The sequence below is a fragment of the Rhinichthys klamathensis genome, unplaced genomic scaffold (genome assembly GCF_029890125.1).
Source record: "Rhinichthys klamathensis goyatoka isolate OS25496 unplaced genomic scaffold, OSU_Roscu_1.1 h1tg000192l_1, whole genome shotgun sequence".
Taxonomy (NCBI): Eukaryota; Metazoa; Chordata; class Actinopteri; order Cypriniformes; family Leuciscidae; genus Rhinichthys; species Rhinichthys klamathensis.
In genome coordinates this window covers 4,102,068-4,128,726 of record NW_026606718.1, presented here as the reverse complement: position 1 = coordinate 4,128,726, position 26,659 = coordinate 4,102,068, and the positions used below count along the sequence as shown (strand labels likewise).

The window sequence follows — 26,659 nt, the reverse complement described above, 5'->3', positions numbered from 1 at the left end:
AAAAAGTTTAATAATTATGAAAAGATATTTGTCTTTAAACAATTGACTTTTTTATGTCATAATTATGATTTGCCAAAGCATATTTTTTCCTTTATGTGAATTTAATTAGATATTTTACCATTAATCCAGACTCCAGTAATCTCATGTCTCCTCTTGCATTTCAGAGGAGATATCAAAAGCGTATCAAACTTTAAATCTTTATTTATTTAAATTAAATAGAGTTTTAAAATGTTGCAAGCCAGATTCGACCTTGCATTACTGTCATATGCACCACAGCTCCATATATTGTGTGCTGAGTTTGTTATGCTACAGCAGTGATGAAGGTCCGCTAGATCTCCTGACTTAAGCAATACATTTTCTTGTAGTGACTGAATGAACATTAGGTGGAAGTGAAGTTCTTTGGAAGTAAGATGAACTTTGTTTTATTGGTTTTTGGTGGTGAAACCCTCTTATTGAGCTCAGGCGGATTGCAAAGGGTCGTGCTCTGATAAACAAACACTCTAATAGGGTGAACAGAAGGCTAACAAAGGCTAATCATTTACACGTTGCCCTGAATATCAGTAATCAGCATGGGTAAACAGCCCGCAGAAGCTGTTTTTCACCTGATCTCTCATAAATATTTAGTTTAGCAAATTTCCCCTGCTAGCATAATGAGATGATGCAAACTTGTAAGCATTGTAGCTGTATAACTAAACAAAACATAAATGAGATTTTGTCCAGAAAGTACAAAATTTACACATTTGATGGGTTTCTGTTGTGATGCACTATTTACACCGATTTTACATTTCTTTTTTACTACTATTGTGATGTATTTCAGAGTGAAACCGAAAATTGAAGGAGAAAAATAGAGAGCGGAGCTTGTTTATATATTTTTATACAAATATAATGCATTTATAAAAAGACTGTCAAAAACTGTTATTTTACAATCATTTATTTCATTTAGCCTAGTGTAGTTTTTTTCATTTAGTGTAGTTTTTTAGTCTTAGTTTTCATTTTAGTTTTAGTGTTTTAAAAATATTTCTATTTAAGTTTTTCATTTATTTCAGTTTTACTTAAGTTGACATGAAACAGAAGTTGTGATAGTCTTATTGTGACGTATATCCGAAACGGCTTCTGGAATGAGAAAAATGTTGGGCGGGATTTGATTTCATCCTTCGGGAATTGAGTGATTGTAGGAAGTTGGGCGTTGCTAACTAAATGGAGGCAGATCTGAATTTTTGCAGTCAGTTGTGTTGTGAAGGATATCACCCTACGCATCATGGAGAGAACAGACGTTGTTTCGAGGGGAGGTTTACGTTTTTGATTAAAGATTACGAGGGCATATTAATTTGAAAAGAAATGCATGTGCACGGAAAAATCATTTATAAATAAGCACTGCAACATTCTGAAAAAAGAAATAAAAATGGTCAACTTTGATTTTATGGCGACTCTAATTTTATAACTTGAACTAATTCTAATTTTATTTCAACTAGCCTAGTTATCAAGACATTATTTAAAATGTTCATTTAAGTTTATGTTAAATATTTATATTTTATTTCATTTCAGCTTTATTTTAATTAACACTTTTTTTCATAGGACTGGGTTAAAAATATTGATTTCTCAATTTTAATCGATTCTCATTTTGAAGAACCTATATCGATTTTTAAATCCCAAGAATCGGCTTTGTAGCACATGGAAGGCATTTTCTGGCAATTTTAAATAAATCTATTTAATGAAAAAAAAAAAAAAACCAGAGTAACCATTTCATTATAGAAAACTGTACGCAAAATATGTGACAAAATTGAAAGTGAAATTAAATTATTTGATTTTCATTTTCAATGTGAAAATGCATCACCCCTATCAAATTATATGTTATAAAATAAACCTATCAAAAATAAAATGTAATTGGTGATTTGACGTTTCATTTTTACTACAATCTCTACGCAAGACTGCCAATATTAAAAAGAAAAGGCAAACGTGAAAAAGAAACTGCGAAATACAGTTTTCACAAAGCTTTTTATTAATCCTCACGCAATAATAGTGACCATTCAAATTAAAATGTAAAGTTTAGTTTTCATTTTATTTCCTCTTTTGTTTCACAGTTTTCGTTATCATTTTCAAAGTCAACCTGTATGCAAATTCTATGTTAATGAGTGGGTGGGGCTTTCTCAAGTCACATGCGCGTAGTGTGTACAAGTTATTGAAAATAATGTTGTGATCAATAAATAAAAACAAGTAGAAACATTGTCATTTAAAAATGTTCAGTGTGGGCTCGACAAAAGTGTGCATCGCACATCGCAAAGGGGGCGCTCGCGAGCACTCTTCTGAGTCCTAAAATGACAAATGGGACACCTTATGGTCTCATGGACTTAACGGCAGCCATTATAAGTCCACAAGACCGAAAGTGCATATGAAGTGTACCATTTGGGACAGGGTCATTGAATAGAATACAATAGAATCGAAATTGAATCGCAAGCTTGTGAATCTTCAGTTTTAGCAAATCGTGAAATTTGTGTCAATGCCCAGCCCTAATTCTTTTTTATATGGTTTTAGTTTGAATTCTGAATAGTATGTATTTTGAAAAATACATTTTTGAATAATATTATATACTCTAATATGCTCAGAAATTGTTGACATTCTGTGCTTTTTTTCAATCATTCATGATCAGTGTGAACAGAGCAAGTGTTTATCATGCTTTCCTTTCTTAGTTTGCATTTCTTTCTCAGACACTGATGTTTGTATACAGATTTCACATAGTTCTTGCCCTTAGAACCTCGAATTTCCCTTCACTCAGTTGTATGGTGTTTTTTTTTTTTTGTAGAATAAGTGTTTTTTTCGGTGCATGTTTATGAGGTGACTGGATCATGCTGAACACACATCTGTGTTTCACAGCCCATTCCAGCAGCAGCAGCGAAGCTTTTGCGGACTCCGGGGAGCCCCGGGCGAGCCTCGCACACCTGTCTGGCCCCTGAAATCCCCTCTCCTCCCCATATATAATTGTATATAGGCAGGTGCCAGCGCAATAGCTGCTCGGCTCTTGATCAAACCCAGCGTCGAGAGGCCCCTGAGCAACAGGAGTGTTTCTTATGAATGCAAGCGTCAAAATCAACAAGGTCTTGCGGGCAGCTCTGAATCACGCTGTACATCACCAGAGGGAATGAAGTGTCAGGAATTCAGATGATTAAAGAGACTTGGTAAACTTCAAACTTGGATTGATATGTGTTGCCCTGATCACTTGCTTTCGGAGCTTCAAAAAAAGTTGTGGTGTGGAACTTCTTAAATATTGTTTTAGATTATGAACCGTTGGTGCACAAAGTAGAACAAAAGCTGCCTTTTATGTCAAGAAGTGAGAGATTTTTGATTTTGCAATATTTCTTTCTGTGTAGAGCTTATTTGTCTTGGACTTTTTTTTTTTTTCACGGCTGTTTTTTTTTTTTTTTTTTTTTATCTTACATTTTTGAGAGAAAAATCTGTTTGAATAGCTTTCTGTAGTCCCCCTGCAGTCAATAATTTTATCCTTTAAAACTATTCTTTGATCACCAAAATGACATATTTAAACGTTTTATCCTTGAAAAATAATTATTCATGCCTTAAATTAGCTTGAATGTAACTCTATACCCTTGCCTCATTTAGTAAACCCGGTTCTATGAATATGCACATTAGCCCCGCCTCCACTCACCCAACCCAGCTCAGAGATCCACTTGTTGACAATCACACGTTGACCTTATTGGTTAAAAACACCAGCGATTTCATTCACTGCAGTTTTAAGGAGAACATTTTCAGCTATGAATTTGTACATGGTTTGTCTTAAAGCATATTAACCCTCTGGGGTCTGAGGTGTTTTTGGGGTCCTTGAGATGTTTTGACATGCCCTGACATTTGTGCTTATTTCAGCTACTTAAAACATACCATTTGCCAACATATAAATTTGCTGTATTCAGCACAAACTCTGCTACAATAGTATGTGAGCAAAATGGATGTACATGTTTGCATTTTATAGAAAAAAAATATTATGCGTGGTTAGTACGTTTTGGGGAAAAAAATTTCACCGCAATAAGGCCATTTAACACAAACTGAATAGTTGTCCACAAGACTTTTGAGTTACTATTCTTGTAGGCTAGAATTTTTACTTCAAAATGAAGTGAAAATCATTCTAACCACTCTTTCACAAACAACAATATAACGATTTAAATTTCTTACGTCAGTTTTTGGTCAGCACTGCTGTATGCGTGGGAGTGTGAATGGCCATGAATATTAATGTGATTTACACCTGGGTGGGAAGACTAAAGACACTCCCCCAATGGCCCATCAAGGTGCTGTGAGGCAGCCTGAACTAAGAATGATTCACTGATGAATAAAAAGTTAAAAAGAACAGCATTTATTCAAAATAGAAATCTTTCCTAAGAACGTAAAGACTTAAAGTCATTCCTATCACTTAACACATCCTTAAAAAAAAAAAAAAACATAAAAAGACCAAACTTGTTTTTTTTTATTAAAAAAAATGTATTCAAAGAATCCTAAAAAAAACTATTACAGGTTAAAAAAATTAAGCAGCACAACTGTTTCCAACATCGATTTTTTTTTTAAAACATATCAGAATGATTTCTGAAGGCTGATGGTTAGTTAGGTAAGTTAGCGGTACATCTCACTGCTGACATCTGTCCATTTATATTTGCAGCCTTTTGCAGTTGCCTTGGCAGCCTGGGTAATAGACTAACCAAAACTGAACATTTATATATAAAAAATATATTGTATTTACTTAGACAGTATCACATATTTGCATAGGCGTCGATTTCGGTGGGGGCGGTGGGTACGCATCAGGGATGGAAATTAACTTTTTTGTCCACCGGCCACTGTGGCTGGTGGATTTCAAAATCTACCAGCCACTCAATGTTTTTACCAGCCACTTTCTTGTTTTTAACCGACAATGTGTAACTGCATGTGAAAATTAATACTACAAGAATACTTAAGCAGTTCATTTAATCTCAAGTCTCAATGAAATACTGACATTTTCTCTTTCTCTCACCCTCGGCCTCATCCACCTAATCTGTCATTTATTTCTGTTTTGATGATAAATTGAGCCAGCCTCCAAAAGTAATGAACCTGTCCTGTGATTTTTTTCTCTCTCACACAACACTCTCCAGACACGGATTTATGAGCTAGGCTATAGTATGTTGGTTGCCTTTACATTAGAATAATATTTAATATAATATTGGTTAACGCGGCGCGAATTGACGCTAAAGTTCAGATTTTTCAACTCGGGCGGCAGACGCGAATTCGCGTCAAATGCGTGAATGCACAAAAGCACTCAATAAAATCATGCGCGCGGAACGCGTCAGACGCTCGAACTTGCCGCGCGAATGAGGCGTATTCGCATCTACCACGGCGCGCTCTACACCTCATTCGCGCCGCAGGAATTTTTTACGCGCGTAACGCGTCTTTGCATTGACTTAATGAAATCACTCGCGCCAGACGCGCTATTCTCGTCTGGTGTGAACACACCATGATGTTTTCTCTGCAGACCTCTACGCCTGCGATGTAACGCCACATTTTGTTTGAAGGTGTGCCTCCTCTAAAAGTGTCCGCCGTCCGGGTGAAACAGTATGCTATTTTTATTTACCCGCCACGGTGGCCGGTAGGTGAAGCGAGTTTACCCGCCACAACACAAAATCACCCGCATTTGGCTGGTGGCGGGTGCTAATTTCCATCCCTGGTACGCATCCCCACCAGATTTCGTCATGAGTCATTTTGTACCCACCACTTTTGGAAACATTGAAGCAAGGATGTACCTAATACAAATAAAACATCTCCAGTTAACTAGCAGAGCATTCGTTTAGTCCGCTCTTAAATAAGAGATCTAGCGCTAAAATGTTTTGTTTTTGAACTCAAGCTAAGCGCTCGTGTCCGCTGCTATCAGTGTCATTGATACAGTGTTCTCTTGTGGTGGCGCGCGCGCAGTCTTCACTCGGACGCGCTCTTCAATCTATCGCCGTTGCGGCGGACACTATTCATTCCGGTGAAATCACAAAATAAAAGGCACACAACTGCTTGATATAGACTGTAACCACTGATGAACATATTCGGTTTTGATGAGAGAAAAAAAACTACACCGAGGGCGGATTAGAACCCGTAACCTCTGACACGCTTGGCAAAAGATCTGCCACTAGACCACTGAAGTACTCAAAAAAAACTTGCGGATCGATATATTTCACTAAATCATTATAACCTAAGCAGTTATTCAAAAAGTTTACACGAGCGTATAGGTAATATTTCCTATGTTAAGAGCTAGCCAAAACTAGGCAAAATATAGTCTGAAAATTCATTTGAGCTCTATGATCAGAAAAGGAATTATATAACACTAAACAACTTACTCCGAGCTTGTATCATCGGCGGGGTCAATTCGATCTTCAAAATGCAGCCGTTCGTCGTCCAAGTTTCAAATTCCTCTGAGGAAAAGGTGAATTTTTCCCTGCTGTCCATAATCCTCTGAAGGAGTAGCGTGCTGCCATCCTCAAAACACGATGAACTGTCAGTGATTCTGATGAAGAAAGTTACTTCGTGTTGTTATGGCATTGATTGGGGCCAGTGTTAATTTTGTCAGCAAATTTTGATTTAGTTTTAGTCTTAGTCTTTTGACTAAAATGCCATTTAGTTTTAGTCATATTTTAGTCATCTGAATTGTTTTAGTTTTAGTCTAGTTTTAGTCGACGAAATACAATAACATTTTAGTCGACTAAATCTACAGTAGATTTAGTCGACTAAAATATAATGGGTTTAGTTCAATTGTAAGGCGTTAATTTAGAATTTCTCTAAAATTTCCAAACCCATATACTCCCGGAGAAAACATCTATTAACCTATTAATATGAATGATTTTTAAGTTTGAACATGCAATACAGATACAGATTTAACTGCTGTTACTTAAAAAATATCTTAAAATGAAATAAAACCACTTTTCCTAAAGTACAACACAGTCTTCTTTACAATGAATGAAATATTCATTCCTTATAACTACCTACACATCATTCTTTATTCTTTCAAGCAGACATATTTATTTGTATGAATTAAATATAATTAATCCTTATTAAAGCTATTAACAAACAGTGAATGCTTTTCTCTTTTTCTTTTGTTGCTTGATCAAAATTAAGGACACGGACCGCATTAGATTTATTGCCACTGTCACTTTAAGACGTCGGATCATGTCCAATGACATGCGGATACAATTGCACTGATGCACATCCGACACACTCACAGTTTAAGACATAACCAGCATAGTTTACATGAATACTCTCCAAAAAGGACATTTAGACATACTGTTGTGTATTTCTCCATTCAGACACGAAAGAGAGCTCAATTCAGTAGCCTACTCGCGCGCTGTAGGTGTATTGTGTCTATGGCTGGACGCTTCGGTCGTGTGTGCGCACAGAAAACCGCACCGAATAGAGCTCTTTTTTGCATCGTCACTCTTATTCAGAGATCTATATGTCTGCCCTACTCATTCTCCCAGACGTTCACATTTTTTAACGTTTTATGACCGCGGGGTAGATCACGTTACAGTAGCCTACAAATGTGCGCATCTACCACACACGCAGGACATCAGTTCTGACGGATCGCTTCCCAAATCGTCACTATCTAACATTTTCGTCTAGTTTTTATTCGTTGACGAAAATGTCAATAGATTTTCGTCATAGTCTTTGTCATTCAAAACTAGGTTTTATTTAGTTATCGTCTCGTTTTCGTCTGTGAAAAAATGTCGTTGACGAATAATTTTCGTCGTTATTTTCGTCAACGAAATTAACACTGATTGGGGCGCGTGCCGCTTGTGCGATGCAAAGATCGCCTATTTACCATGTGAATAGCGCCGGGGGCGTGGCGGCCTCAACTCATTAAAAATAATGAGGGGCGATAGAAAAAACTGGACCTCTCCTTGGTTTCAAACGGATTACATACACTCACCGGCCACTTTATTAGGTACCCCATGCTAGTAACGGGTTGGACCCCCTTTTGCCTTCAGAACTGCCTCAATTCTTCGTGGCATAGATTCAACAAGGTGCTGGAAGCATTCCTCAGGGAGTTTGGTCCATATTGACATGATGGCATCACACAGTTGCCGCAGATTTGTCGGCTGCACATCCATGATGCGAATCTCCCGTTCCACCACATCCCAAAGATGCTCTATTGGGTTGAGATCTGGTGACTGTGGAGGCCATTTTAGTACAGTGAACTCATTGTCATGTTCAAGAAACCAATTTGAAATGATTAGAGCTTTGTGACATGGTGGAAGTAACCATCAGAGGATGGGTACATGGTGGCCATAAAGGGATGGACATGGTCAGAAACAATGCTCAGGTAGGCCGTGGCATTTAAACGATGCCCAATTGGCACTAAGGGGCCTAAAGTGTGCCAGGAAAACATCCCCCACACCATTACACCACCACCACCAGCCTGCACAGTGGTAACAAGGCATGATGGTTCCATGTTCTCATTCTGTTTACGCCAAATTCTGACTCTAACATCTGAATGTCTCAACAGAAATCGAGACTCATCAGACCAGGCAACATTTTTCCAGTCTTCAACTGTTCAATTTTGGTGAGCTCTTGCAAATTGTAGCCTCTTTTTCCTATTTGTAGTGGAGATGAGTGGTACCCGGTGGAGTCTTCTGCTGTTGTAGCCCATCCGCCTCAAGGTTGTGCGTGTTGTGGCTTCACAAATGCTTTGCTGCATACCTCGGTTGTAACGAGTGGTTATTTCAGTCACTGTTGCCCTTCTATCAGCTCGAACCAGTCTGGCCATTCTCCTCTGACCTCTGGCATCAACAAGGCATTTCCGCCCACAGAACTGCCGCTCACTGGATGTTTTTTCTTTTTCGGACCATTCTCTGTAAACCCTAGAGATGGTTGTGCGTGAAAATCCCAGTAGATTAGCAGTTTCTGAAATACTCAGACCAGCCCTTCTGGCACCAACAATCATGCCACGTTCAAAGTCACTCAAATCACCTTTCTTCCCCATACTGATGCTCGGTTTGAACTGCAGGAGATTGTCTTGACCATGTCTACATGCCTAAATGCACTGAGTTGCCGCCATGTGATTGGCTGCTTAGAAATTAAGTGTTAACGAGCAGTTGGACAGGTGTACCTAATAAAGTGGCCGGTGAGTGTATATTGAGAATATTTGTTTTTTATATAAATTACTTCATTTAAAAGAAGAGAATTCAAGCTTCATAAAGAAAAATTTTTTTTGGGGGGGGGGGGGGGGGGGGACTGCTAGTGTTGCGGAGCGGGCGTGTTACGGATACGTGGTGTAATTTTTTTTGCAATCAAAAAGCATGTCTAATTAATTGAAATCATGTATTATGAATCATTAAACTTATACATTTTTTTTTTTTTAATATATGAAAAAAAATTCACACTAATTCTGTGTTGTGTTTCTTCTGGTAATAAAATGAAGACATAAAACACAAATTTTATCATTTATCAAAAATTTTAATCATATGAAATTAAATAAACTTTTTGTCAAATAACTTGCTGCACAATGAGCTTTACTGTTAAAATTAAAACATGGATTATCCCTTAATTTCAGTTTTGAAGATAATTCATTTGGATTAGTGTATTATTACATTGGGACATATCTAAATTCTAATGTAGGCTACAACAGTAAAATATTTCTGTCAAGTTAAACCGAACTTTTATTTTGACGGGTTGCCATGAAGACCTTTTGAGTTTCTGTGTGTTTATGTCATGATGATAGTTTTTCTCAAATAAAGTTGTGAAATGATACACGTGCTTCAGTGTGTGTGTGTGTGTGTGTGTGTGTGTGTGTGTGTGTGTGTGTGTGGTAAATGAAACTGCGCGTTGGCTGCACCATTCATTCACACAGAACATGCAGGATTCGTATTTAAATAGTCTTTGTGTTTTAATATTCCCACACACTAGTCTACATCGCGATTTGATTTCAAGTGTACTGAACTGCTTTCTATTTTTTCCTCAAATTTACAAATTCCGTGAAATTCCGCGTTATACATTAAATTCCTTTTTTATGACTGGATTTCGTCAGCATTTTAGGCATTTTAGCATTTTAGGGGCGGGCCGCCCCCCTAAAACAATGGTAGGGGAAACACTGCAGAGAGAACGCAGAACTCGCATCATGTTTGTTTTTCTTTATTTGGCGAAAAGCACATCACTTTGTTTTTATTGTGAGTATCCACAAAAAAATAGACACTTAATAGGATCGATTGATGTATAACACTTGTATGTACGATCAAAATCAACAGAGTATTTTGAGTCTCTTTTGCACTGATAAGGAAAAAAGCGAGCAGATCACGCCGGCGTGATTGCCGACCCCAGAGGGTTAAAAACACCTCATATACATATAAACAACATTAAAAGCTTGATTTTCACCACAGTGTTAAGGTGAGTGAAAGTGTCAGATGATTCCTTCCCAAATTATGGGCCACCAGCCAAGGACACACCTTGACAAAAAAAACTGCAATACATAAAAATTATATTAATTGGCAGTTTGTCTTCTGACCAATCTGTGGGATTTGTCAGAATATATTGTTAACTTGTAGAGCCTCTAACTGTATCATCAACTCGAGAAAAGTGTAATAAAGCGAATGTTATTAACATAAGACAGACAGGAGTAGCTAACAACTGCTAAATGAAAACCATGAATACCATGAATGGATGAGGAAGTAGAATCTGGTGATACGATATGTATCACAATACAGGGGTTATGATACGATTGCAATTCTGTAAGAAAGGCGACAGATTGCGATAGTTTTTTTAGGAAGATCTAATAAAATTAAAAAACTGTCATAAAGAACCCACCACCATATGCATAAAACCTAAGCAAAAAAAAAATTAATCAAAACAGTGGGATCTGCATTTGCATTTATATTTATACAGTTATTTGCATGTATTTTTGCATAGATTGCACAAAAATTAAAGTGCTTGCAGGTGTTCAGCTCCGTGGCGGGAGCTGGTATAATTCTATATAATTCTAGTCTGGTGAGTTGGGTATGCTAATGCTAGCGCTGCACTCTTGCACTTCTCCGCGTCACAGTTTACGTTCTGAGATAGCGCTGCCATCTAGCGGTCGAGTTTAAACCGAACACAAAGCAACTGACATGAATCTTGATGTAAATAAATAAATATCGATACAGTGTTTTTGAGAATCTATCAGTATCATGAGCGTCTTACATGGTTGAGTAGGTATAGTAGACCCACCTGAGACATGCAGACTTCTTATTTAAAAAGCAGTCTTTTTGCCGTTTAATATTCACAGAGTAGTACAATTCACAATTTGCCTAATGGTGCAGCCCTAGTTTTGATTTATTCATCCTATTGCCCTATTCTGTGACATTCCACATTCCACTGTAAATTCTGAAAATCATAGGGCCCTATTAAGTGAGTATACTTGAGGACATGCATTGACTGGTGCATGTCTGTAAATTGTGTCTGAGATCTCCCATTTTCCATTTTTAGGTTTCAGAAGGGTGCTCATGAGCGTTCCCTTGTGGCTGCTATGGAACCTCAGTGCAATTCACAGTGAGCTATTACCCGACAGTCTATGCGGCATCACCAAAGTGTGAACTCAAAGGACAGCCGCAAGGGCTTAGGGTGGCATTTGGGACAGGCCCGCAGTAACACCAAGGTCTCGCATGTGTGTAAACGGCAACCTTGGCACACCGTTATTCCCAAAATAATAATATCAGTCAGGTGTTCCACTGTGAGTGTAGAGAATGGTGATGTTAGACCACCAGTGCACCTGGAGGTCTAGCTTTCTGTGAAGTTCTACATTAAAGGTGCTCTAAGCGATGTCATGTGTTTTTTAGGCCAAAACATTTTTTGTCACATACAGCAAACATCTCCTCACTATCCGCTGGCTGCCTGTCCCCTGAACACACTGTAAAGAAACGCGATCTCTGTAGACAGCCCATGCTTCACAAACAGCACCAAAAACAAACTGCAGCGACCCGCTCCCCAAAACATAACAAACTGTTCCAGCCAATGACCGACAAGAAGGGTTTGGGGGTGTGGTTTGGGGGGTTAGTGTGCGGATGAGGAGGAGGGAGGGTCTAGCTAGCCTCCGTTTTGTTTGACAATAGTTCGAACGTCAACAAGAAGTGACGTCACCCAGGATCGCTTAGAGAACCTTTAATGGAAGTCTCATGAAAGCTGAGAAAAGATTCAAGAATATATCTTAAATAACATTTTTCATGAAGACAATGATGCTATTTTTACCAAAAGGCAAAAAAAAAAGAAAAAAAGAATATATTATATTATATTATAAAAATGAAGAATATATAAATAAGTATCAAATTAAAATATTATTTTAAGTGAAAAAGTATACATTGTAATGTGATATCTGGTGAAAATGGTTACACTTAAACTATTCTTGTTGTTCTTGTATATTTTGTCATCTGTTTTTTTAATGTCTCTAAAACATACATTCATTTTCTTTATGCAAAAATAATTTCTTTTTTATGCCATTCAATCAATCGATCGATCGATTGCGATCTTCCTTCCTTCCTTCCTTCCTTCCTTCATTCCTTCCTTCCTTCCTTCATTCCTTCCTTCCTTCCTTCCTTCCTTCCCTTCCTTCCTTCCTTCCTTCCTTCCTTCCTTCCTTCCTTCCTTCCTTCCTTCCTTCCTTCCTTCCTTCCTTCCTTCCTTCCTTCCTTCCTTCCTTCCTTCCTTCCTTCCTTCCTTCCTTCCTTCCTTCCTTCCTTCCTTCCTTCCTTTCTTCCCTCCTTACTAGCTGGTACTGTTTATATTGTAATGTGATATCTGATAAATGTGGTTACACTTAAACTATTCTTGTTGTTCTTGTATATTTTGTCATCTGTTTTTAATGTCTCTAAAACATACATTCATTTTCTTTATGCAAAAATAATTTCTTTTTTTTGCCATTCAATCAATCGATCGATCGATCGCGATCTTCCTTCCTTCCTTCCTTCCTTCCTTCCTTCCTTCCTTCCTTCCTTCCTTCCTTCCTTCCTTCCTTCCTTCCTTCCTTCCTTCCTTCCTTCCTTCCTTCCTTCCTCCCTCCCTTCCTCCCTTCCTCCCTTCCTCCCTCCCTTCCTCCCTTCCTCCCTTCCTCCCTCCCTTCCTTCCTTCCTTCCTTCCTTCCTTCCTTCCTTCCTTCCTTCCTTCCTTCCTTCCTTCCTTCATTCCCTCCCTCCTCCCTTCCTTCCTTCCTTCCCTCCTTACTTGCTGGTACTGTTTATATTGTAATGTGATATCTGATAAATATGGTTACACTTAAACTATTCCTATGTTGTTCTTGTATATTTTGTCATCTACTTTTTAATTTCTCTAAAAGTACTTTCATGTAACCTCAAACTTTCTTTTGACACAGTTTCACAAAGACTGCTGGGAAAACCCAGCATTCTGTTCTCTAGACTGTGTCTCGTTGCATTCTCTCAGCTGATTCAGAAAGAGCATGAAATGCAGTCGGATTTGGTCTCCATCTGGGACTGATATTTCCCAGCAGTCTCTCTCTGACAGTTACTCAGCCAACTGTACATCTTTGAGAAAAACAGTTGAAACTAAGTAAACAAACTGTGGGGACAGTGGGAAGGTCAATGGGTCACATTCTGTAGCCTGCACGATATTGGCACAATGTGTCAAGGCTTCAAGGTGGTTAACCAGAATGATCTTGGTTCGAATCCAAATCTTGGATACTTGGATCTCTGGGATACAGGCCTACTATTGGGTTAAGTCCTTGAACAAGGCACTTAATCTAGAGCTGATTGCTGCAACATGGGGCTAGTGTCAATACATTTCACTTTCTAAACAAAAGCTGCTTTAAAGAAACCACAAGCACTGGTGTTTGTTGTGTGACATCAGGATACGTTCATCTATTTGATGAATTAATCAGCATATCATGTACTTAATTTGATTACAAGTAAACATACTAAAAAGCTCTCATTCTTTGAGTGTTGTTATTTAAAAGTAACGGCTGGCTGTATTATAAATAGAACATCATTTGAGTTGAATGATAAAGTTTATCAAGTTTTTGACGAAAATAATTCTTTACAATTACGAGGTAATTATACAACTAACTTTTTTAGGCTGTTCATGGCACTAGATGTCTTTTAAAGCTGAACAGTCTTCTGTAAATTACTCTCTGCTGCATACTTATTAATTTGTTTTTATACTGGCGCACACTTAGATTTTGGACATGATTTTGTCATCTGAGACAAACCTTTGGGAATTGTAACAGATTTTATGTTGTAGGGCACACTTTGATCACTTAGCATGGCATGCTCATTGACTGCCAAATAATTGCCTTTGAGATGAGTTGTAGCCTCTGACGAACTTCTGACAGTGTCAGAAATTTTAGGTTGTGGTCCTAAAATGTGTCTGCTCCTACGACGGGCCATTTCTACCGATTCCCTCTTTTTCCCAGCCAACTGTCTCCAAACTTTTGTTTCATTTTCTGTGCCAGGCAAAACATTGCCAGCATTTTTCTGTAAGTGCTTGCTGGGTTTGTGTGGTACGATTTCAATGTTGGCAATATTAGAACATGGCACGATTGACCGTCCAGTCAACGCCATCAATCTGCCTTGGCTTTAACGCAAGATCTCACCCGGCTCATATCGTACAACGCGACAAGCAACAAACTTAAAGGACAGATAAAAACCACACAGCAGACACCCAGCTTTAGAAAGGACATCTATAGTCTTGTAATTTGCACTCATTATTACTAATAAGCAGGTGTGCTGAAGTTCTGATTTCACTGACGTTCAGGTACTGGTAATGACCGTGTTGGAAATCAGCTTCCTATGAAGTCACCTTGACTGTCTGATTGAGATGCAGTTTCTGATCTCTCCTCTAGACTCTAATCATCTGGGACACAAGCCTGCGGACATGCGGAGAATATCACTACCTTATGGTGCGGCAGTAGGCCAACCCTCCCTCCGCTCCTCAAACACTGATTTCTTGTAATGGCAGTGACTCTCATAATAACAGAGCAGCTGAAGTTTGACAGTCGGCATGGACTCGGAGGGGGTCGGATTAATTTTCTTGCATATAGCTATCAGGTTCTTGCTTTCGTGCTTGCCTTTTGGTTGTCCCAAATACACTGAAGTTGAAATGAATAGGCGAACAGATTCAGTGTAAAACACCTTTTAGAGGAAAAAACATCACTTTTCAGGGGCCATGTAAGTTGGTGTTCTCATTTACCCCGCTCAGGTCGTTGTCACAAGATTTGATTGCCTTGCAGAATTCAATCCCTCTTATTGTCGGCATGAAACAGAAGTTGCAATTAGTCTTTTCTTCCCTATTGTGACATATTTGAGTAAAACGGCTTCTCGAACAAGGAAAAATGTAGGGCACACTTGATTTTGTTCATGGGGAATTGATTGGATGGTTTGATGGTTGTGATTAGCTATTGGTCGATCTCATGTGAGTGACAGGTTCTCCCGCCCTTGCGCTAGTAAGCGTGTCATCAGAGATGAGGAGAAGAAATGTTGCTGTCCAAACGTGAAGTGCAGTATGATTTAAAGTAACCGTATTATTCTTTTTTTGGGGGATATTTCCTTTCATTTAGTGTGTAATATAACTGTTTGTGATTGATCTTTGAAAATTTGCAGACCTTTTACAAAGTGCATGGTAAATGGAGTTATTGTCTCCTGAGTCCCGAAAGAAAGAACCGATTTTGAATCTGAAACGAGTCGTCAGTAATTCCAGTCTTACTTCAAGCAGGAAACTACGTAGGTTTGTAATATCTGCTTAATGCCAGCCTGTGGTCTTCATTGGCTGCCTGTGAACAACGTCTACTTTGACCCTCAAACACTTTTTTATTTTAGCTGAGGCCTGGAAGAGTTTGGTTCAGGTTGTCGACATGTCGAGAAGACACAGTTTTCTACGCTAAAGCAAAAGCAAATCCACTTTGCACTTCCAAAGACTGAAATTGATACGGTTAAACCGGCGTCCAATCTTTACTGTTCGTATCAAGTGCTGAGGAAGAACCGGAACTGAAATTCAGATATGTGTAAGCGGTAGACCAATCAATACAGACTGGGGCATCTGACCAATCAGAGTAGAGTAGGCTCTCGGTAAGGTTGGGTTTAGAGAGACCATATCCTTTATCAAACCAATTCAGACGCTGTGAGAAAAGAGGTGATATTATATTATTAGAAAATGAAAGTGTTTTTTTTTGGATGCATGTAAACCTGTTGTAGTAGGAGACCTTCAAAACAAAATTAGGAACATTTAAAATAGTATAATATGGGCACATTAAAGGATGTAAAGCTAACTGTAGAGTTATTGTAATATTAATTTAAGTAACCCTTTGAATAAACTACAATGTGCACATTCTTTTCACACTATTGTCTGCGGTTTGCTCTTAACATGAGAGCATGAGAACTGCCTTAATTCTTCGAGGAATAGATTCAAGAAGGTGCTGAAAATATTCCTCAGAGATTTTGATCCATATTGACATGATAGCATCACACATTTGTCGCAGATTTGTCGGCTGCACACCCATGATGCGATGGGTTCCACCACATCCCAAAGGTGCTCTACTGGAATGAGATCTGATGACTGTGGAAGCCATTTGAGTATAGAGAACTCCTGTCATATTCTTTGTGCTTTGTGACATGGCGTGTTATCCTGCTGTAAGTAGCCATCTGAAGATGGGTACATTGTGGTCATAAAGGGAAGGACATGGTCAGTAACAATACTCAGGTAGGCTGTGGCTTTGAAATGATGCTCAGCTAGTAGGGGCCCAAAGTGTGGCAAGAAAATACCCCCACACCATTACACCACAGCCAGCAGCATGAACCATTGATACAAGGCTGGATAGATTTATGCTTTCATGTTGTTTGACAAATTCTGACCCTACCATCCGAATGTCGCAGCAGAAATCGAGACTCGTCAGACCAGGTCATGTTTTTCCAATCTTCCATTGTCCAATTTTGGTGAGCCTGTGCAAATTGTAGCCTCATTTTCCTGTTCTTAGCTGACAGGAGTGACACCTGTGAGACCAGTGTGGTCTTCTGCTGCTGTAGCCCATCTGCTTCAATGTTCAACGTGTTCAGAGGTGCTCTTCTGAAGACCTCGGTTGAAACGAGTGATTATTTGAGTTACTGTTTCCTTTCTATCAGCCCGAACCAGTCTGGTCATTCTCCTCTGACCTCTGGCATCAAGGCATTTTTGCCACAGAACTCCCACTCACTGGATATTTACTCTTTTTCTGACCATTCTCTGTAAACCTAGATGATAAACCTAAATCCTAGTAGAGTCTGTCACCAGTCTGGCATAAACAACCATGCCATGTTTAAAGTCACTTAAATCTTTCTTCCCCATTATGATGCTCAGTTTGAACTTCAGCAGATCGTCTTGACCATGCTTACATGCCTAAATGCACCCATGTGAGTTGCTGCCATGTGAATGACTGATTATTCGCATGAGCGAGCAGTTAAACGTGTATACCAAATTAAGTGGCCGGATTATGCTGAATTTTAGTATCAAATCATCCATTCTCATTCATAATAATGGCAGACAGGGATGAAGGATGGATTAGTAGGCCAGTAACCTTTTTAAATGTGACACTGTTACAGTGCTGTCCATCTGTGCATTGATTTATGTTAATTTCTTTTAATGCTTGAAAAGAAAAAAAAGTCAGTCTCCACTCCAAAAATATGAGTTTGACACTGACCGAATATGAGCACATTTGTATTCATATCATAATATTTCTGTGCATGTTAAAGTGGTCCATGAGAGAAACTTTGAAAAGGCTTAACTTTAAAACCAAATGCCAGAGATTAAACGGCCTCGCTATGATCTCAAATGACAATGAATTCATTGACGAACAGCCAAGTTTGACGGTATACAGCTTTAGATCCACTTTAGTACCACCAGTCTGACAGGCGGGTCTGTGACCAGCGCCGAGAATGGCTGCAGGACCGGACGGATACCTGTCTGAGCTGGGTTACCTCCATCCCCCACTCCCCTCCCCTGTTGCAAGTCTTGTGTGTTCATGTTTGTAGAGTGTACTGATTATGTGCAAATGTTGCTGAGGTGTTTTTTACTGTTCCCAAACTGTACTCCTCACAGGAGCATAGTCTGGGGGTTGCCTTTTTTTCTCCTCACCTCTCCTCATGTTATGCTGTATTTTCTTCCTAAATGCTCTGTCTTCCTGTCCTGTCTACCCCCTTGTCATATTGTATGTATTTTTTGTATGGACAGGTTGATGGCTAATTTCGTTGGTACTTGTGACCAATGACAATAAAGGCTACTACTAGATGAAGGCTTACTTTGTTAACTTTAGTGAATCTGTGAGGTGTTATGAAGTAGGCCTACACCGCATGTATTTATCTTGGTTATTAATGTTAATTATACATCGACGCACATTTTATTCGTACATGTTTTTGAAAGAAGTCTCTTATGCTCACCAAGGCTGCATTTATTTGATCAAAAATACAGTAATATTGTGAAGAATCTTCTATTTTAATATATTTAGCCTAATATTGTTGTTTAAACCGTCATACATTTTTTTTCCGGATTCTTTGATGAAAAGAAATAAAGAAAACAGCATTTATTTGAAATATAAGTCTTTAATAAAAATAAAATTGTAAATGTAAATTGTAAATGCATTTACTGCTTCTTTTGCTTCATTTACTGAGAATTTCTTAAAATTCTCATTAGTGTTGTAAGAAAACACTTATTTTACCTGGTCAAAAACAGCTCTGTTTTCAGCACGCCGTTTCAGTGCATATGACTTTAAATGATAATGAGCTTTGCTCACCCCGCCTCTCTGTTCTGTGCGTACACCGTTTGTAACACAATAACCATAACGCGTTGTTCATTATAGACGTGGGATTATGAATTATATTGAGAACGTCGTACATAGAAAACATGCCGTAATGTACCCTGAGTGTAAACCTTAGACGCATTCATTGTGAAGCGTGCATCTAGCGATTTGCAAAGATTAATATAAATATTAAAGATTAATAAAACGTTACACTCACTTCAGTTATTTTGGAGGTTCAGCAGGAACACGAATAGTTGGTACTGGTCCAGAAGCAGCTTCTTAGCAAAACCAGCTTTATACTGACCCTCCTCGTTTATAAGCAGTCTGGTGTGTGAAATGATTCGCGCAAATATGAAAGCATTGACGTTGCTCGTGGGGAATATTCCCTTCGAAAACAAAATCAGCCACTGCGTCTTCAGCGGTTCGGATTTAGGAACATTAAAATGACTGCTGTGTTCGTTATTACACCCAAGAACAGAACACCACAATCGCTTAGACGCCATTCTGCTCATAGACAGTGCTCCAGCATATCAACAATGACCGCGCCGGTCCGCGCAGACTATGATTGACAGCTGGCTCACGAGCAAGGGCGGGTCTGTGTTGAAACCCGGCTGTCAATCAACAATCGCGGGAGGGGCGTCCGACCGTGTGACGTCACACGGTCGAACGGCTCAATTTGAGGCAGGGGAAAACATATAAGGAGATTAAAACAAAAACACTGGATGGATTTTTATCATTTTATGATGGTTGTGTACAGGCACTGCCAACACACATTTCAGTACAATCAACTTGTAAAAGTGCATGTACCATTATATGACCCCTTTAATATATTCAAAAATGGTACTGACCGCAAACTTTTGATCATGTACTCACAATGAACAATAGTAGATTTTTGAATTAACATTAATCTAGATTAAAGCAGCACTAAGTAGGAATTCCGTTTTTGTCAAACAGCGACCCCTAGAGTCGCTGTGGAGTACTTGCACTGTCGTGAATAGCACTCACGCAGAGATGGCTCGCACTCACGGCTGGATCCCCTCCCCCTGTACACCGGTACCTGTTCAGTAGGATGGAAGCTGTAACGAGTGGAAATAAGGTATGGCCCCTTTAAGAGCTGCGCGCGCCCAACACCACATGTATACGGCGCCGGGTTATTTCTGTTTGATGCTCATTTTATCAGAATTTTATCAGATCTGTTTTTTGCCGTAAAGCAATTCGTTACCTCGCGAGACCTGATATCACATGATACTTCCTAATACTGAGGCCGGCGCCTCGCCGGCCAAAGTTGCAAGGGTGGTTTTGCGGCTCACAGGCACCAGGGGGGTGTGAGACGACCACCATTCAACACGAAATCAGTAATATAAACATTACAATGACTCCAAAGCTGTTCGGTTAAGGTAAAATAGTTACTTAGTTCACCTTTAATAAGTGATGCCTAATGCACTACTGTAGGTATGCAAACAAATCAAACATTTTTGTTACAAGTTTGTCAAATGACAAATTCATCATCAGTGTTTCTGAAGAGTTGACTTGTGCCATTTTCTTCTACAACATTTAGTGTATATTTTTAGTTAGTTTGTGATTCATTTTGTTATACATCTGTTCATTGTGTGATTTCTAGTGGCTGTGATCTACAGAGGACACATTTGAGAGAGTTTTCAGAGTGGCTTTTAGCATGCCGACAGCGTGCTCCGCTTTAGTGTACTTAGTAACAGTTAGACTGACAGCACAGTGAAACCCTCTCTTGGTCTGATGTGTCTCTGAATTTGTCCTTTTTTTAGCCTCACTACTACAGAAGCTTTGCTTTATGTGAATCCACAAACTTAACTTACACAATACATTTAGAGACATTTACTGTTAGACTTAAAATGAACTGCTGTGAGAAATAATCTTCTCATAATAAATCATTTTTAGGTCAATGTTTTTTTTTAAAGGACTAGGATAGTTTTGTGTTATTTTAAATTGTATTTATTTAGTCTGTTTATTAAAATCTGTCAGTTGCACAGCACTTATCGTTGCACCCTAACAATTTGTCATCTTCCATGTGAAAACTGCCTGTCCATTGGCAACAATGTATATTTTTTATATATATTTCACACCTCTTCCCAAACAACCAGCCTCAAGCAAGAGCCAATGAATATATAGTTTATCACATTCCTAGGGGAAAAATATACCACAAGTGAGCCTGGGGTCCATTCATTCAGAGACCACGTTTTAAGCAACATCAAAATGTATTCAAAATTAATTCAGAAAATCAAAAACGGTCATCTGACATTTGTTTTGAAGGTGTTTGAGACCTAAATGAACAAGCCCAAAGGGTTCTGTCGGACCATGCCAGGCCTGTCCGCTCATCAGGTTTAAAGTTTACAGTGAAGATGCTGACAGATTTTGGCTATGCAGACTGGAACAGCTTGCCCTCTTCATCCTCGGGCATCATCCAAGAACTTGTTTCTTCTTTTTCTCCATCAACATCTCTAGCAAGTAGAGAAATTAATAAAAAAAAAAAAAAAACTTTTTCCAAAAATTTGGTGCAGGACTTACAACTTTCACTCAGAAATTGCTTGTAGATTTTTGAAATGGTTACAAACAGAAAGTAACTGAATGAAAATTTTGAAGTAGAAAGAAAGACTTAAATAATATTTTTGTAAAAATGTAAACCAATAATATTTTTGTTACAGTAAAGCATTTCCTAAATCGTTCAGCCCATAAAGGATTTTGCCATTACAAATAGGCATAGTCCTATTTTTTTTCTTCAAAAATAGTTTTTTATATATTAAATGTATATCAGAAATATATATTTATCAAAAAGTTGGCGCTCATTTGCAGAAAGTTTCTTGCATAAATGTTGCTCATGCTGTAAAATCGGCAACTCTCATTGAAAACGAATGACTTCCAGTTGTTTTATCGCAGAAAATCATCCTGTGTGTGAATGCCGTAGGCATTAGACAGACCGTTGAGAGCTTAGCTGTTTAGGTTCTGCATTTAAATCTTGTAGCGACTTCATCCAACCAGGGAATCTAATAAGCAGCAGGTGGCAAAGGGGATCTTAAATGCTATTGATTGTTTTGAAGAATGAGAATTTGCCATAAGGTGTTCTCCAATGTGTTGAGAGCATCTACGTTTCAAAAGCAGATGTTAAGTCACTTTTAATGTAGAGCTGTGGAACAGAAATATTGGTTGTACGGAAATAAACTTGAGTAAAAACTCATGAGCGTGTTTCTTTTAAGCTCTGAAATACGTTAAATGATGATTAGTAAGGCAGACTTTTGCCTTTGTGCTGTTGAATGGGCAGCTGTTTTCAGCTCATGGTTTCACATACTAATGAAGTGCCCTTTTACTCAATAGAATATAATGGTTGTTTAGCTTTTCTATATACAAAATATAGATTGAACAGTTAAATCTTACAAATACATTTCACATTTCACCACAAAATTAAAAGTAAAATAAATGAATAAAAAATAAGCCTGTATTTTTGCTGCATTGTGACATGATTTAATAATGATTATTTTCATGATACTTTGCAATCATTTGTTTTTAATGAAGTAGTTGTGGAAGAGGGCAGCTTTACAGCAGTTGGTATATCTCAACAATGTGTCTATCATTGTGTTCTATCACACACACACACACACACACACACACACACACACACACACACACACACACACACACACACACACACACACACACACACACACACACACACACACACACACACACACACACACACACACACACACACACACACACACACACACACACACACACACACACACACACACTCTGTAGCTTTCCCAATGTAATAGCTGTGCAGAATTGAACAAGGAGGTGTTGACTGACCCCAAACTAAACTTCCTTGATTTGTCTGAGGAAGATCATGTCTAATGTGTCTTTCTGATTAGATGGTCTGTGTTTATTTGAAATTTTAAAGAGCAACAGATAGGAATTGTAAGTTGCCTGTTATTGCAATTTGTTGGCTAGAGAGTTTGAGGTCTGGGATTAAAGAAAAAGTTTACTTTTTTGATTAAAAAAAACCCCCTCTTTTATTAGTTATTGTTAGCACATAGGCTGATTGATTTATACCCTTCTAGCTGATATTGTGCTTTATTTTCAGGGGCTGTGCTGAAGAGTTAGACTAATCTTTGAACACAGTATGAGCAATTTAATTTTATATCACAGTATCCATACACTACCTCGTTCAAAGGTTTGCGGTCGATACCATTTTTGAAGAAGTATCACCAAGCTCACCAAAGATGCATTTATATTATCAAACATACAGTAAAACAATAATATTGTGAAATGTTTTTACAAATTAAAATACGGTAACTATTTTCTTTTTTAATATATTTTAAAATGTAATTTATTCTTGTGATGCAACGCTGAATTTTCAGCATCATTCCTCCAGTCTTCAGTGTCACACAATCCTTGAGAACTCATTGTAATATGCTGATTTACTGCTCAAGATGTTTTATTTTTTTATCAATGTTAAAAACAGTTGTGCTGCTTAATATTTTTGTGGAAACCGTGATATTCAGAATTCTTTGATTAATAGAAATTTTGAAAGAACAGCATTTATTTAAAATCCAAATCTTTTGCTTCATTATGAATGTCTTTTCTGTCACTTTTGACCAATTTAATGCATCCTTGCTAAATAAAAATAAATACAAAAAGCGGTAGTGTGTCTATACATGCATAAAATAGTTATTTTAGATGAGGAATTGAACAAAATCTGTTTTATTTATTAAATATTCATGTGGCAATGCCCATTTTTAGTAACCCAAATTAACCACAATGCTTTACAAATGGAAAGTACTATAGATCATTAGATTATAGCCTACTTTATGGATGCAAATCTAAAGATTTCTATTACATAATAAATTGATAAGTTTGGCACCAGTGCAAAAGCAACTTCCTCAAATAGTAAATTGGATGGATTGCAAAATTGGCACATTTGTACCATTAGATGTATATACTATTGTACCATCATACAGCCGGTGCTTCTTTGCATTCATGTGAAGCTAGCATATTTGTGAACAAGAAAAAGTGAGGTGGGGGGAGTACAGAGCCTTGTGGTACACCTTTGTTGATGGCCAGAAGGTGGGAGGTGAACTTCATCTGCATTGTAAAAAATCGAACAGGCAGCAGCTTTCGGCTGGCTTGATGCCCATATTTCTGTTTAAGAAGGTGGAAAACAGAAGTGAAGTCAAAGAACAGGATGCGTGCCTAGGTGTTTAGTGTCTCCGGGTGATGTAATGTAGTGTGTCAAAGATGCCAGGTCAATGGCATTCTCCATCAATATACATGAGTGGGCGACTGTTTTCAAATGCAAACTCAACTTTGAGATTTCAAAGGCGATCCTGAGGGTAAATGTGGTTCTTCTGCAAAGGGGATGTTCAATAGGAGGCGTATAAAATAGTATAAAATATTAACTTTTTAAATAATTCAGTTTAAGTTTTAAACTCTTGAATGCAAAATAATTTGGTTAACGGCCTTTCACATTTCTTTTAGTCAGTTTTCTTGTGTTTTAGGGTTATACTTGTTTTGTATTTCGCCCCTAGCATCTTTATGGTATGATATATTTACTATAGCATGTCAATGTTTTGGTGTTGTGGAACTTGTGTGAGATATAGCAGATTGACTCTGTCTTTTTCTGTCCGTGTTTGTTAAGAAGTTTTCCTCTGCTTTGTTTTGGAAGGTATGGGCTGTTTGAGAAGCAGCTCGCACTCCTTGAGGAGGCCGAAGGTGGCTTTGATCAGTTCACAAGCAGCTATAGGAGTTACGGAGTACAGCGGATGCCAGACAACAGCCTCTTCTTTAAGGAGTGGGCCCCGGCCGCCGAGGCTCTGTTCCTCACTGGAGACTTCAGTACGTCTTTTCTCATTCTAAAATCACGTGTATATGACTCTGTACATCAATAGTGATTATTTTAATTGCTTACAATATTAAGCTGTATCGTACTGGCTTGAATTACAACATGGTTTTGTGTAAATAAGGTAAAATATTTTATTTATTTTCTGATTTTGTATATTTAGTCCATTTAAAACATAATATACAAGTGTATGATATGACTGCATATCAATAATGAATATTTTAAAGGCTAAACTATTTAATATGGTACTATACGCTGAAATTGCAGTGCTCAGTTTTATATAGTATGTAAATAATAAGGTAAAATATTAATTTAATTATATATATATATATATATAACTTAACTATACTTAAAATACATTTAACTATGCTCGAAATGCAACACAGGTTTATGTAAATAAGGTCAAATATTTTATTTATTTTCATGTTTTGTGTTGTGCAAATATTGGAGCATTTTATAAGCTTTTGCCAAAAACTTTTCAGCATTGTCACAATTCAGAAAGTTTTGTTATCGTACTGATATTTTTGTTCCACTGCAGAATTCATAAATCACACAAGAGTTAGTCTGCCTATTCATCTATACCTTGTGTCAATTTGTAGTTGACTGTTTGTTCTGTTTGACGGATCATTTTTTTCATCTTAAACTAGATGAAAGAACATTGTGTTCAGGTTAAGACAAAACGAAAAAATCCCTTCAAGGTTATCTGAATTGCCTACAAGACCAAATGCAGTCAGTCAGTCACTAAGGGCCTTTCTTTTGAAATCTTTTGTTGTCAGAAGTCTGGCATAATGATTTCTCACCAAGAAAGTGCAGGAATGAAGGATTTTAAGACATTTGCTTGTCTTTTCTAGTCATTAGGAAGTGCAAGTTTTTTCTTAAAGAAGTAATGAGCCAGACTTTACAGACTGCAGGCCAAATTATGTAGTCTTTGATCATATGGCAGAACTTGCATTGCTTTTGTGAATAAACAAATGATTGTTAGTTGTTGTTGAGAATATACGATAAATTAGACAACAAATAGATATGCATCACTATTACTATTGTTCATACTAGGGTTAGGGTTTGAAAGAGCCCCTAACCCTAATATAACCATATCTTTTTTTTTAATTTGGCATGCAACTTGTGCAACAGACATGAATAATTACTCGATCATGTTTTTTTTTTTTGGGTGCTATTTCACTGTAAAAAAATAACCTGTTAAATGGTTGCCAGAAAATCGCCAGAAAAATTATTAGGGGTGTGTTCACACATTTTCATTCAAATTAACCGCACTACCAGAGCAATCACATCAGGGTTCGTTTTAATCGAACCAAACCTGCAAAGTGTGAACACACCCTAAAATACAGTGACATTCCCCTTTGGAGATTAATAAAGTAGTATCATATCATATTGTTTCAGATATTGCAGTATGGCATATTGGTACCTGTTGCTACCAACCTATAAAGTGATATATTGGGCCCTATCTTGCACTCGGCGCAAATGACTTTGTACACTGACACATGTATCATTCCTATTTTGCACCCACGCAAAGCGGGCTTTTCCCTCCACAGACACACGTCGGTTAACTAAGAAATACACTTGCGCTCCCCGGGGCGGTTCAGCGCAAAAAGGAGGCGTGTTCCGGCGCAAACTTTCCCTCTTGCTATTTTGCTGTTCTATGTAACAAATGCGCCACTGACCAGAAAAAAATAGTCTAAAGTCAGTGGCGCGTTGCGCGTTGTTCATTATGCTATTTTAAGGGCGCATGCTTGGCCATAATCAATGTAGCGTGTGCACAACGCGCATACACTTTGATTCTCTCATCTAAGCAGCAGTTTTCATTTTTGCAAATCATACATTATTACGATAGATAGATAGATAGATAGATGGATAGATGGATAGATAGATAGATAGATAGATAGATAGATAGATAGATAGATAGATAGATAGATAGATAGATAGATAGATAGATAGATAGATAGATAGATAGATAGATAGGCAATTTATTATAAAAGCATACATGTAGCTTACACATTTACCCAAATTATCATACGCCTGTTTAACAGAAGTTAATT

The 26,659-nt window shown here is 37.9% G+C and overlaps 1 protein-coding gene across 1 annotated transcript in view; it reads left to right on the top strand.

The window, feature by feature from the left end:
• Positions 1 to 26,659, top strand: part of gbe1b (glucan (1,4-alpha-), branching enzyme 1b) — a 163,762-nt gene that overhangs the window by 6,662 nt on the left and 130,441 nt on the right. Inside the window, exon 2 of the mRNA XM_056262490.1 lies at positions 24,432 to 24,601. Within this exon, the coding sequence (XP_056118465.1) occupies positions 24,432 to 24,601 (170 nt within the window). The remainder of the gene's footprint in view (positions 1 to 24,431; positions 24,602 to 26,659) is intronic.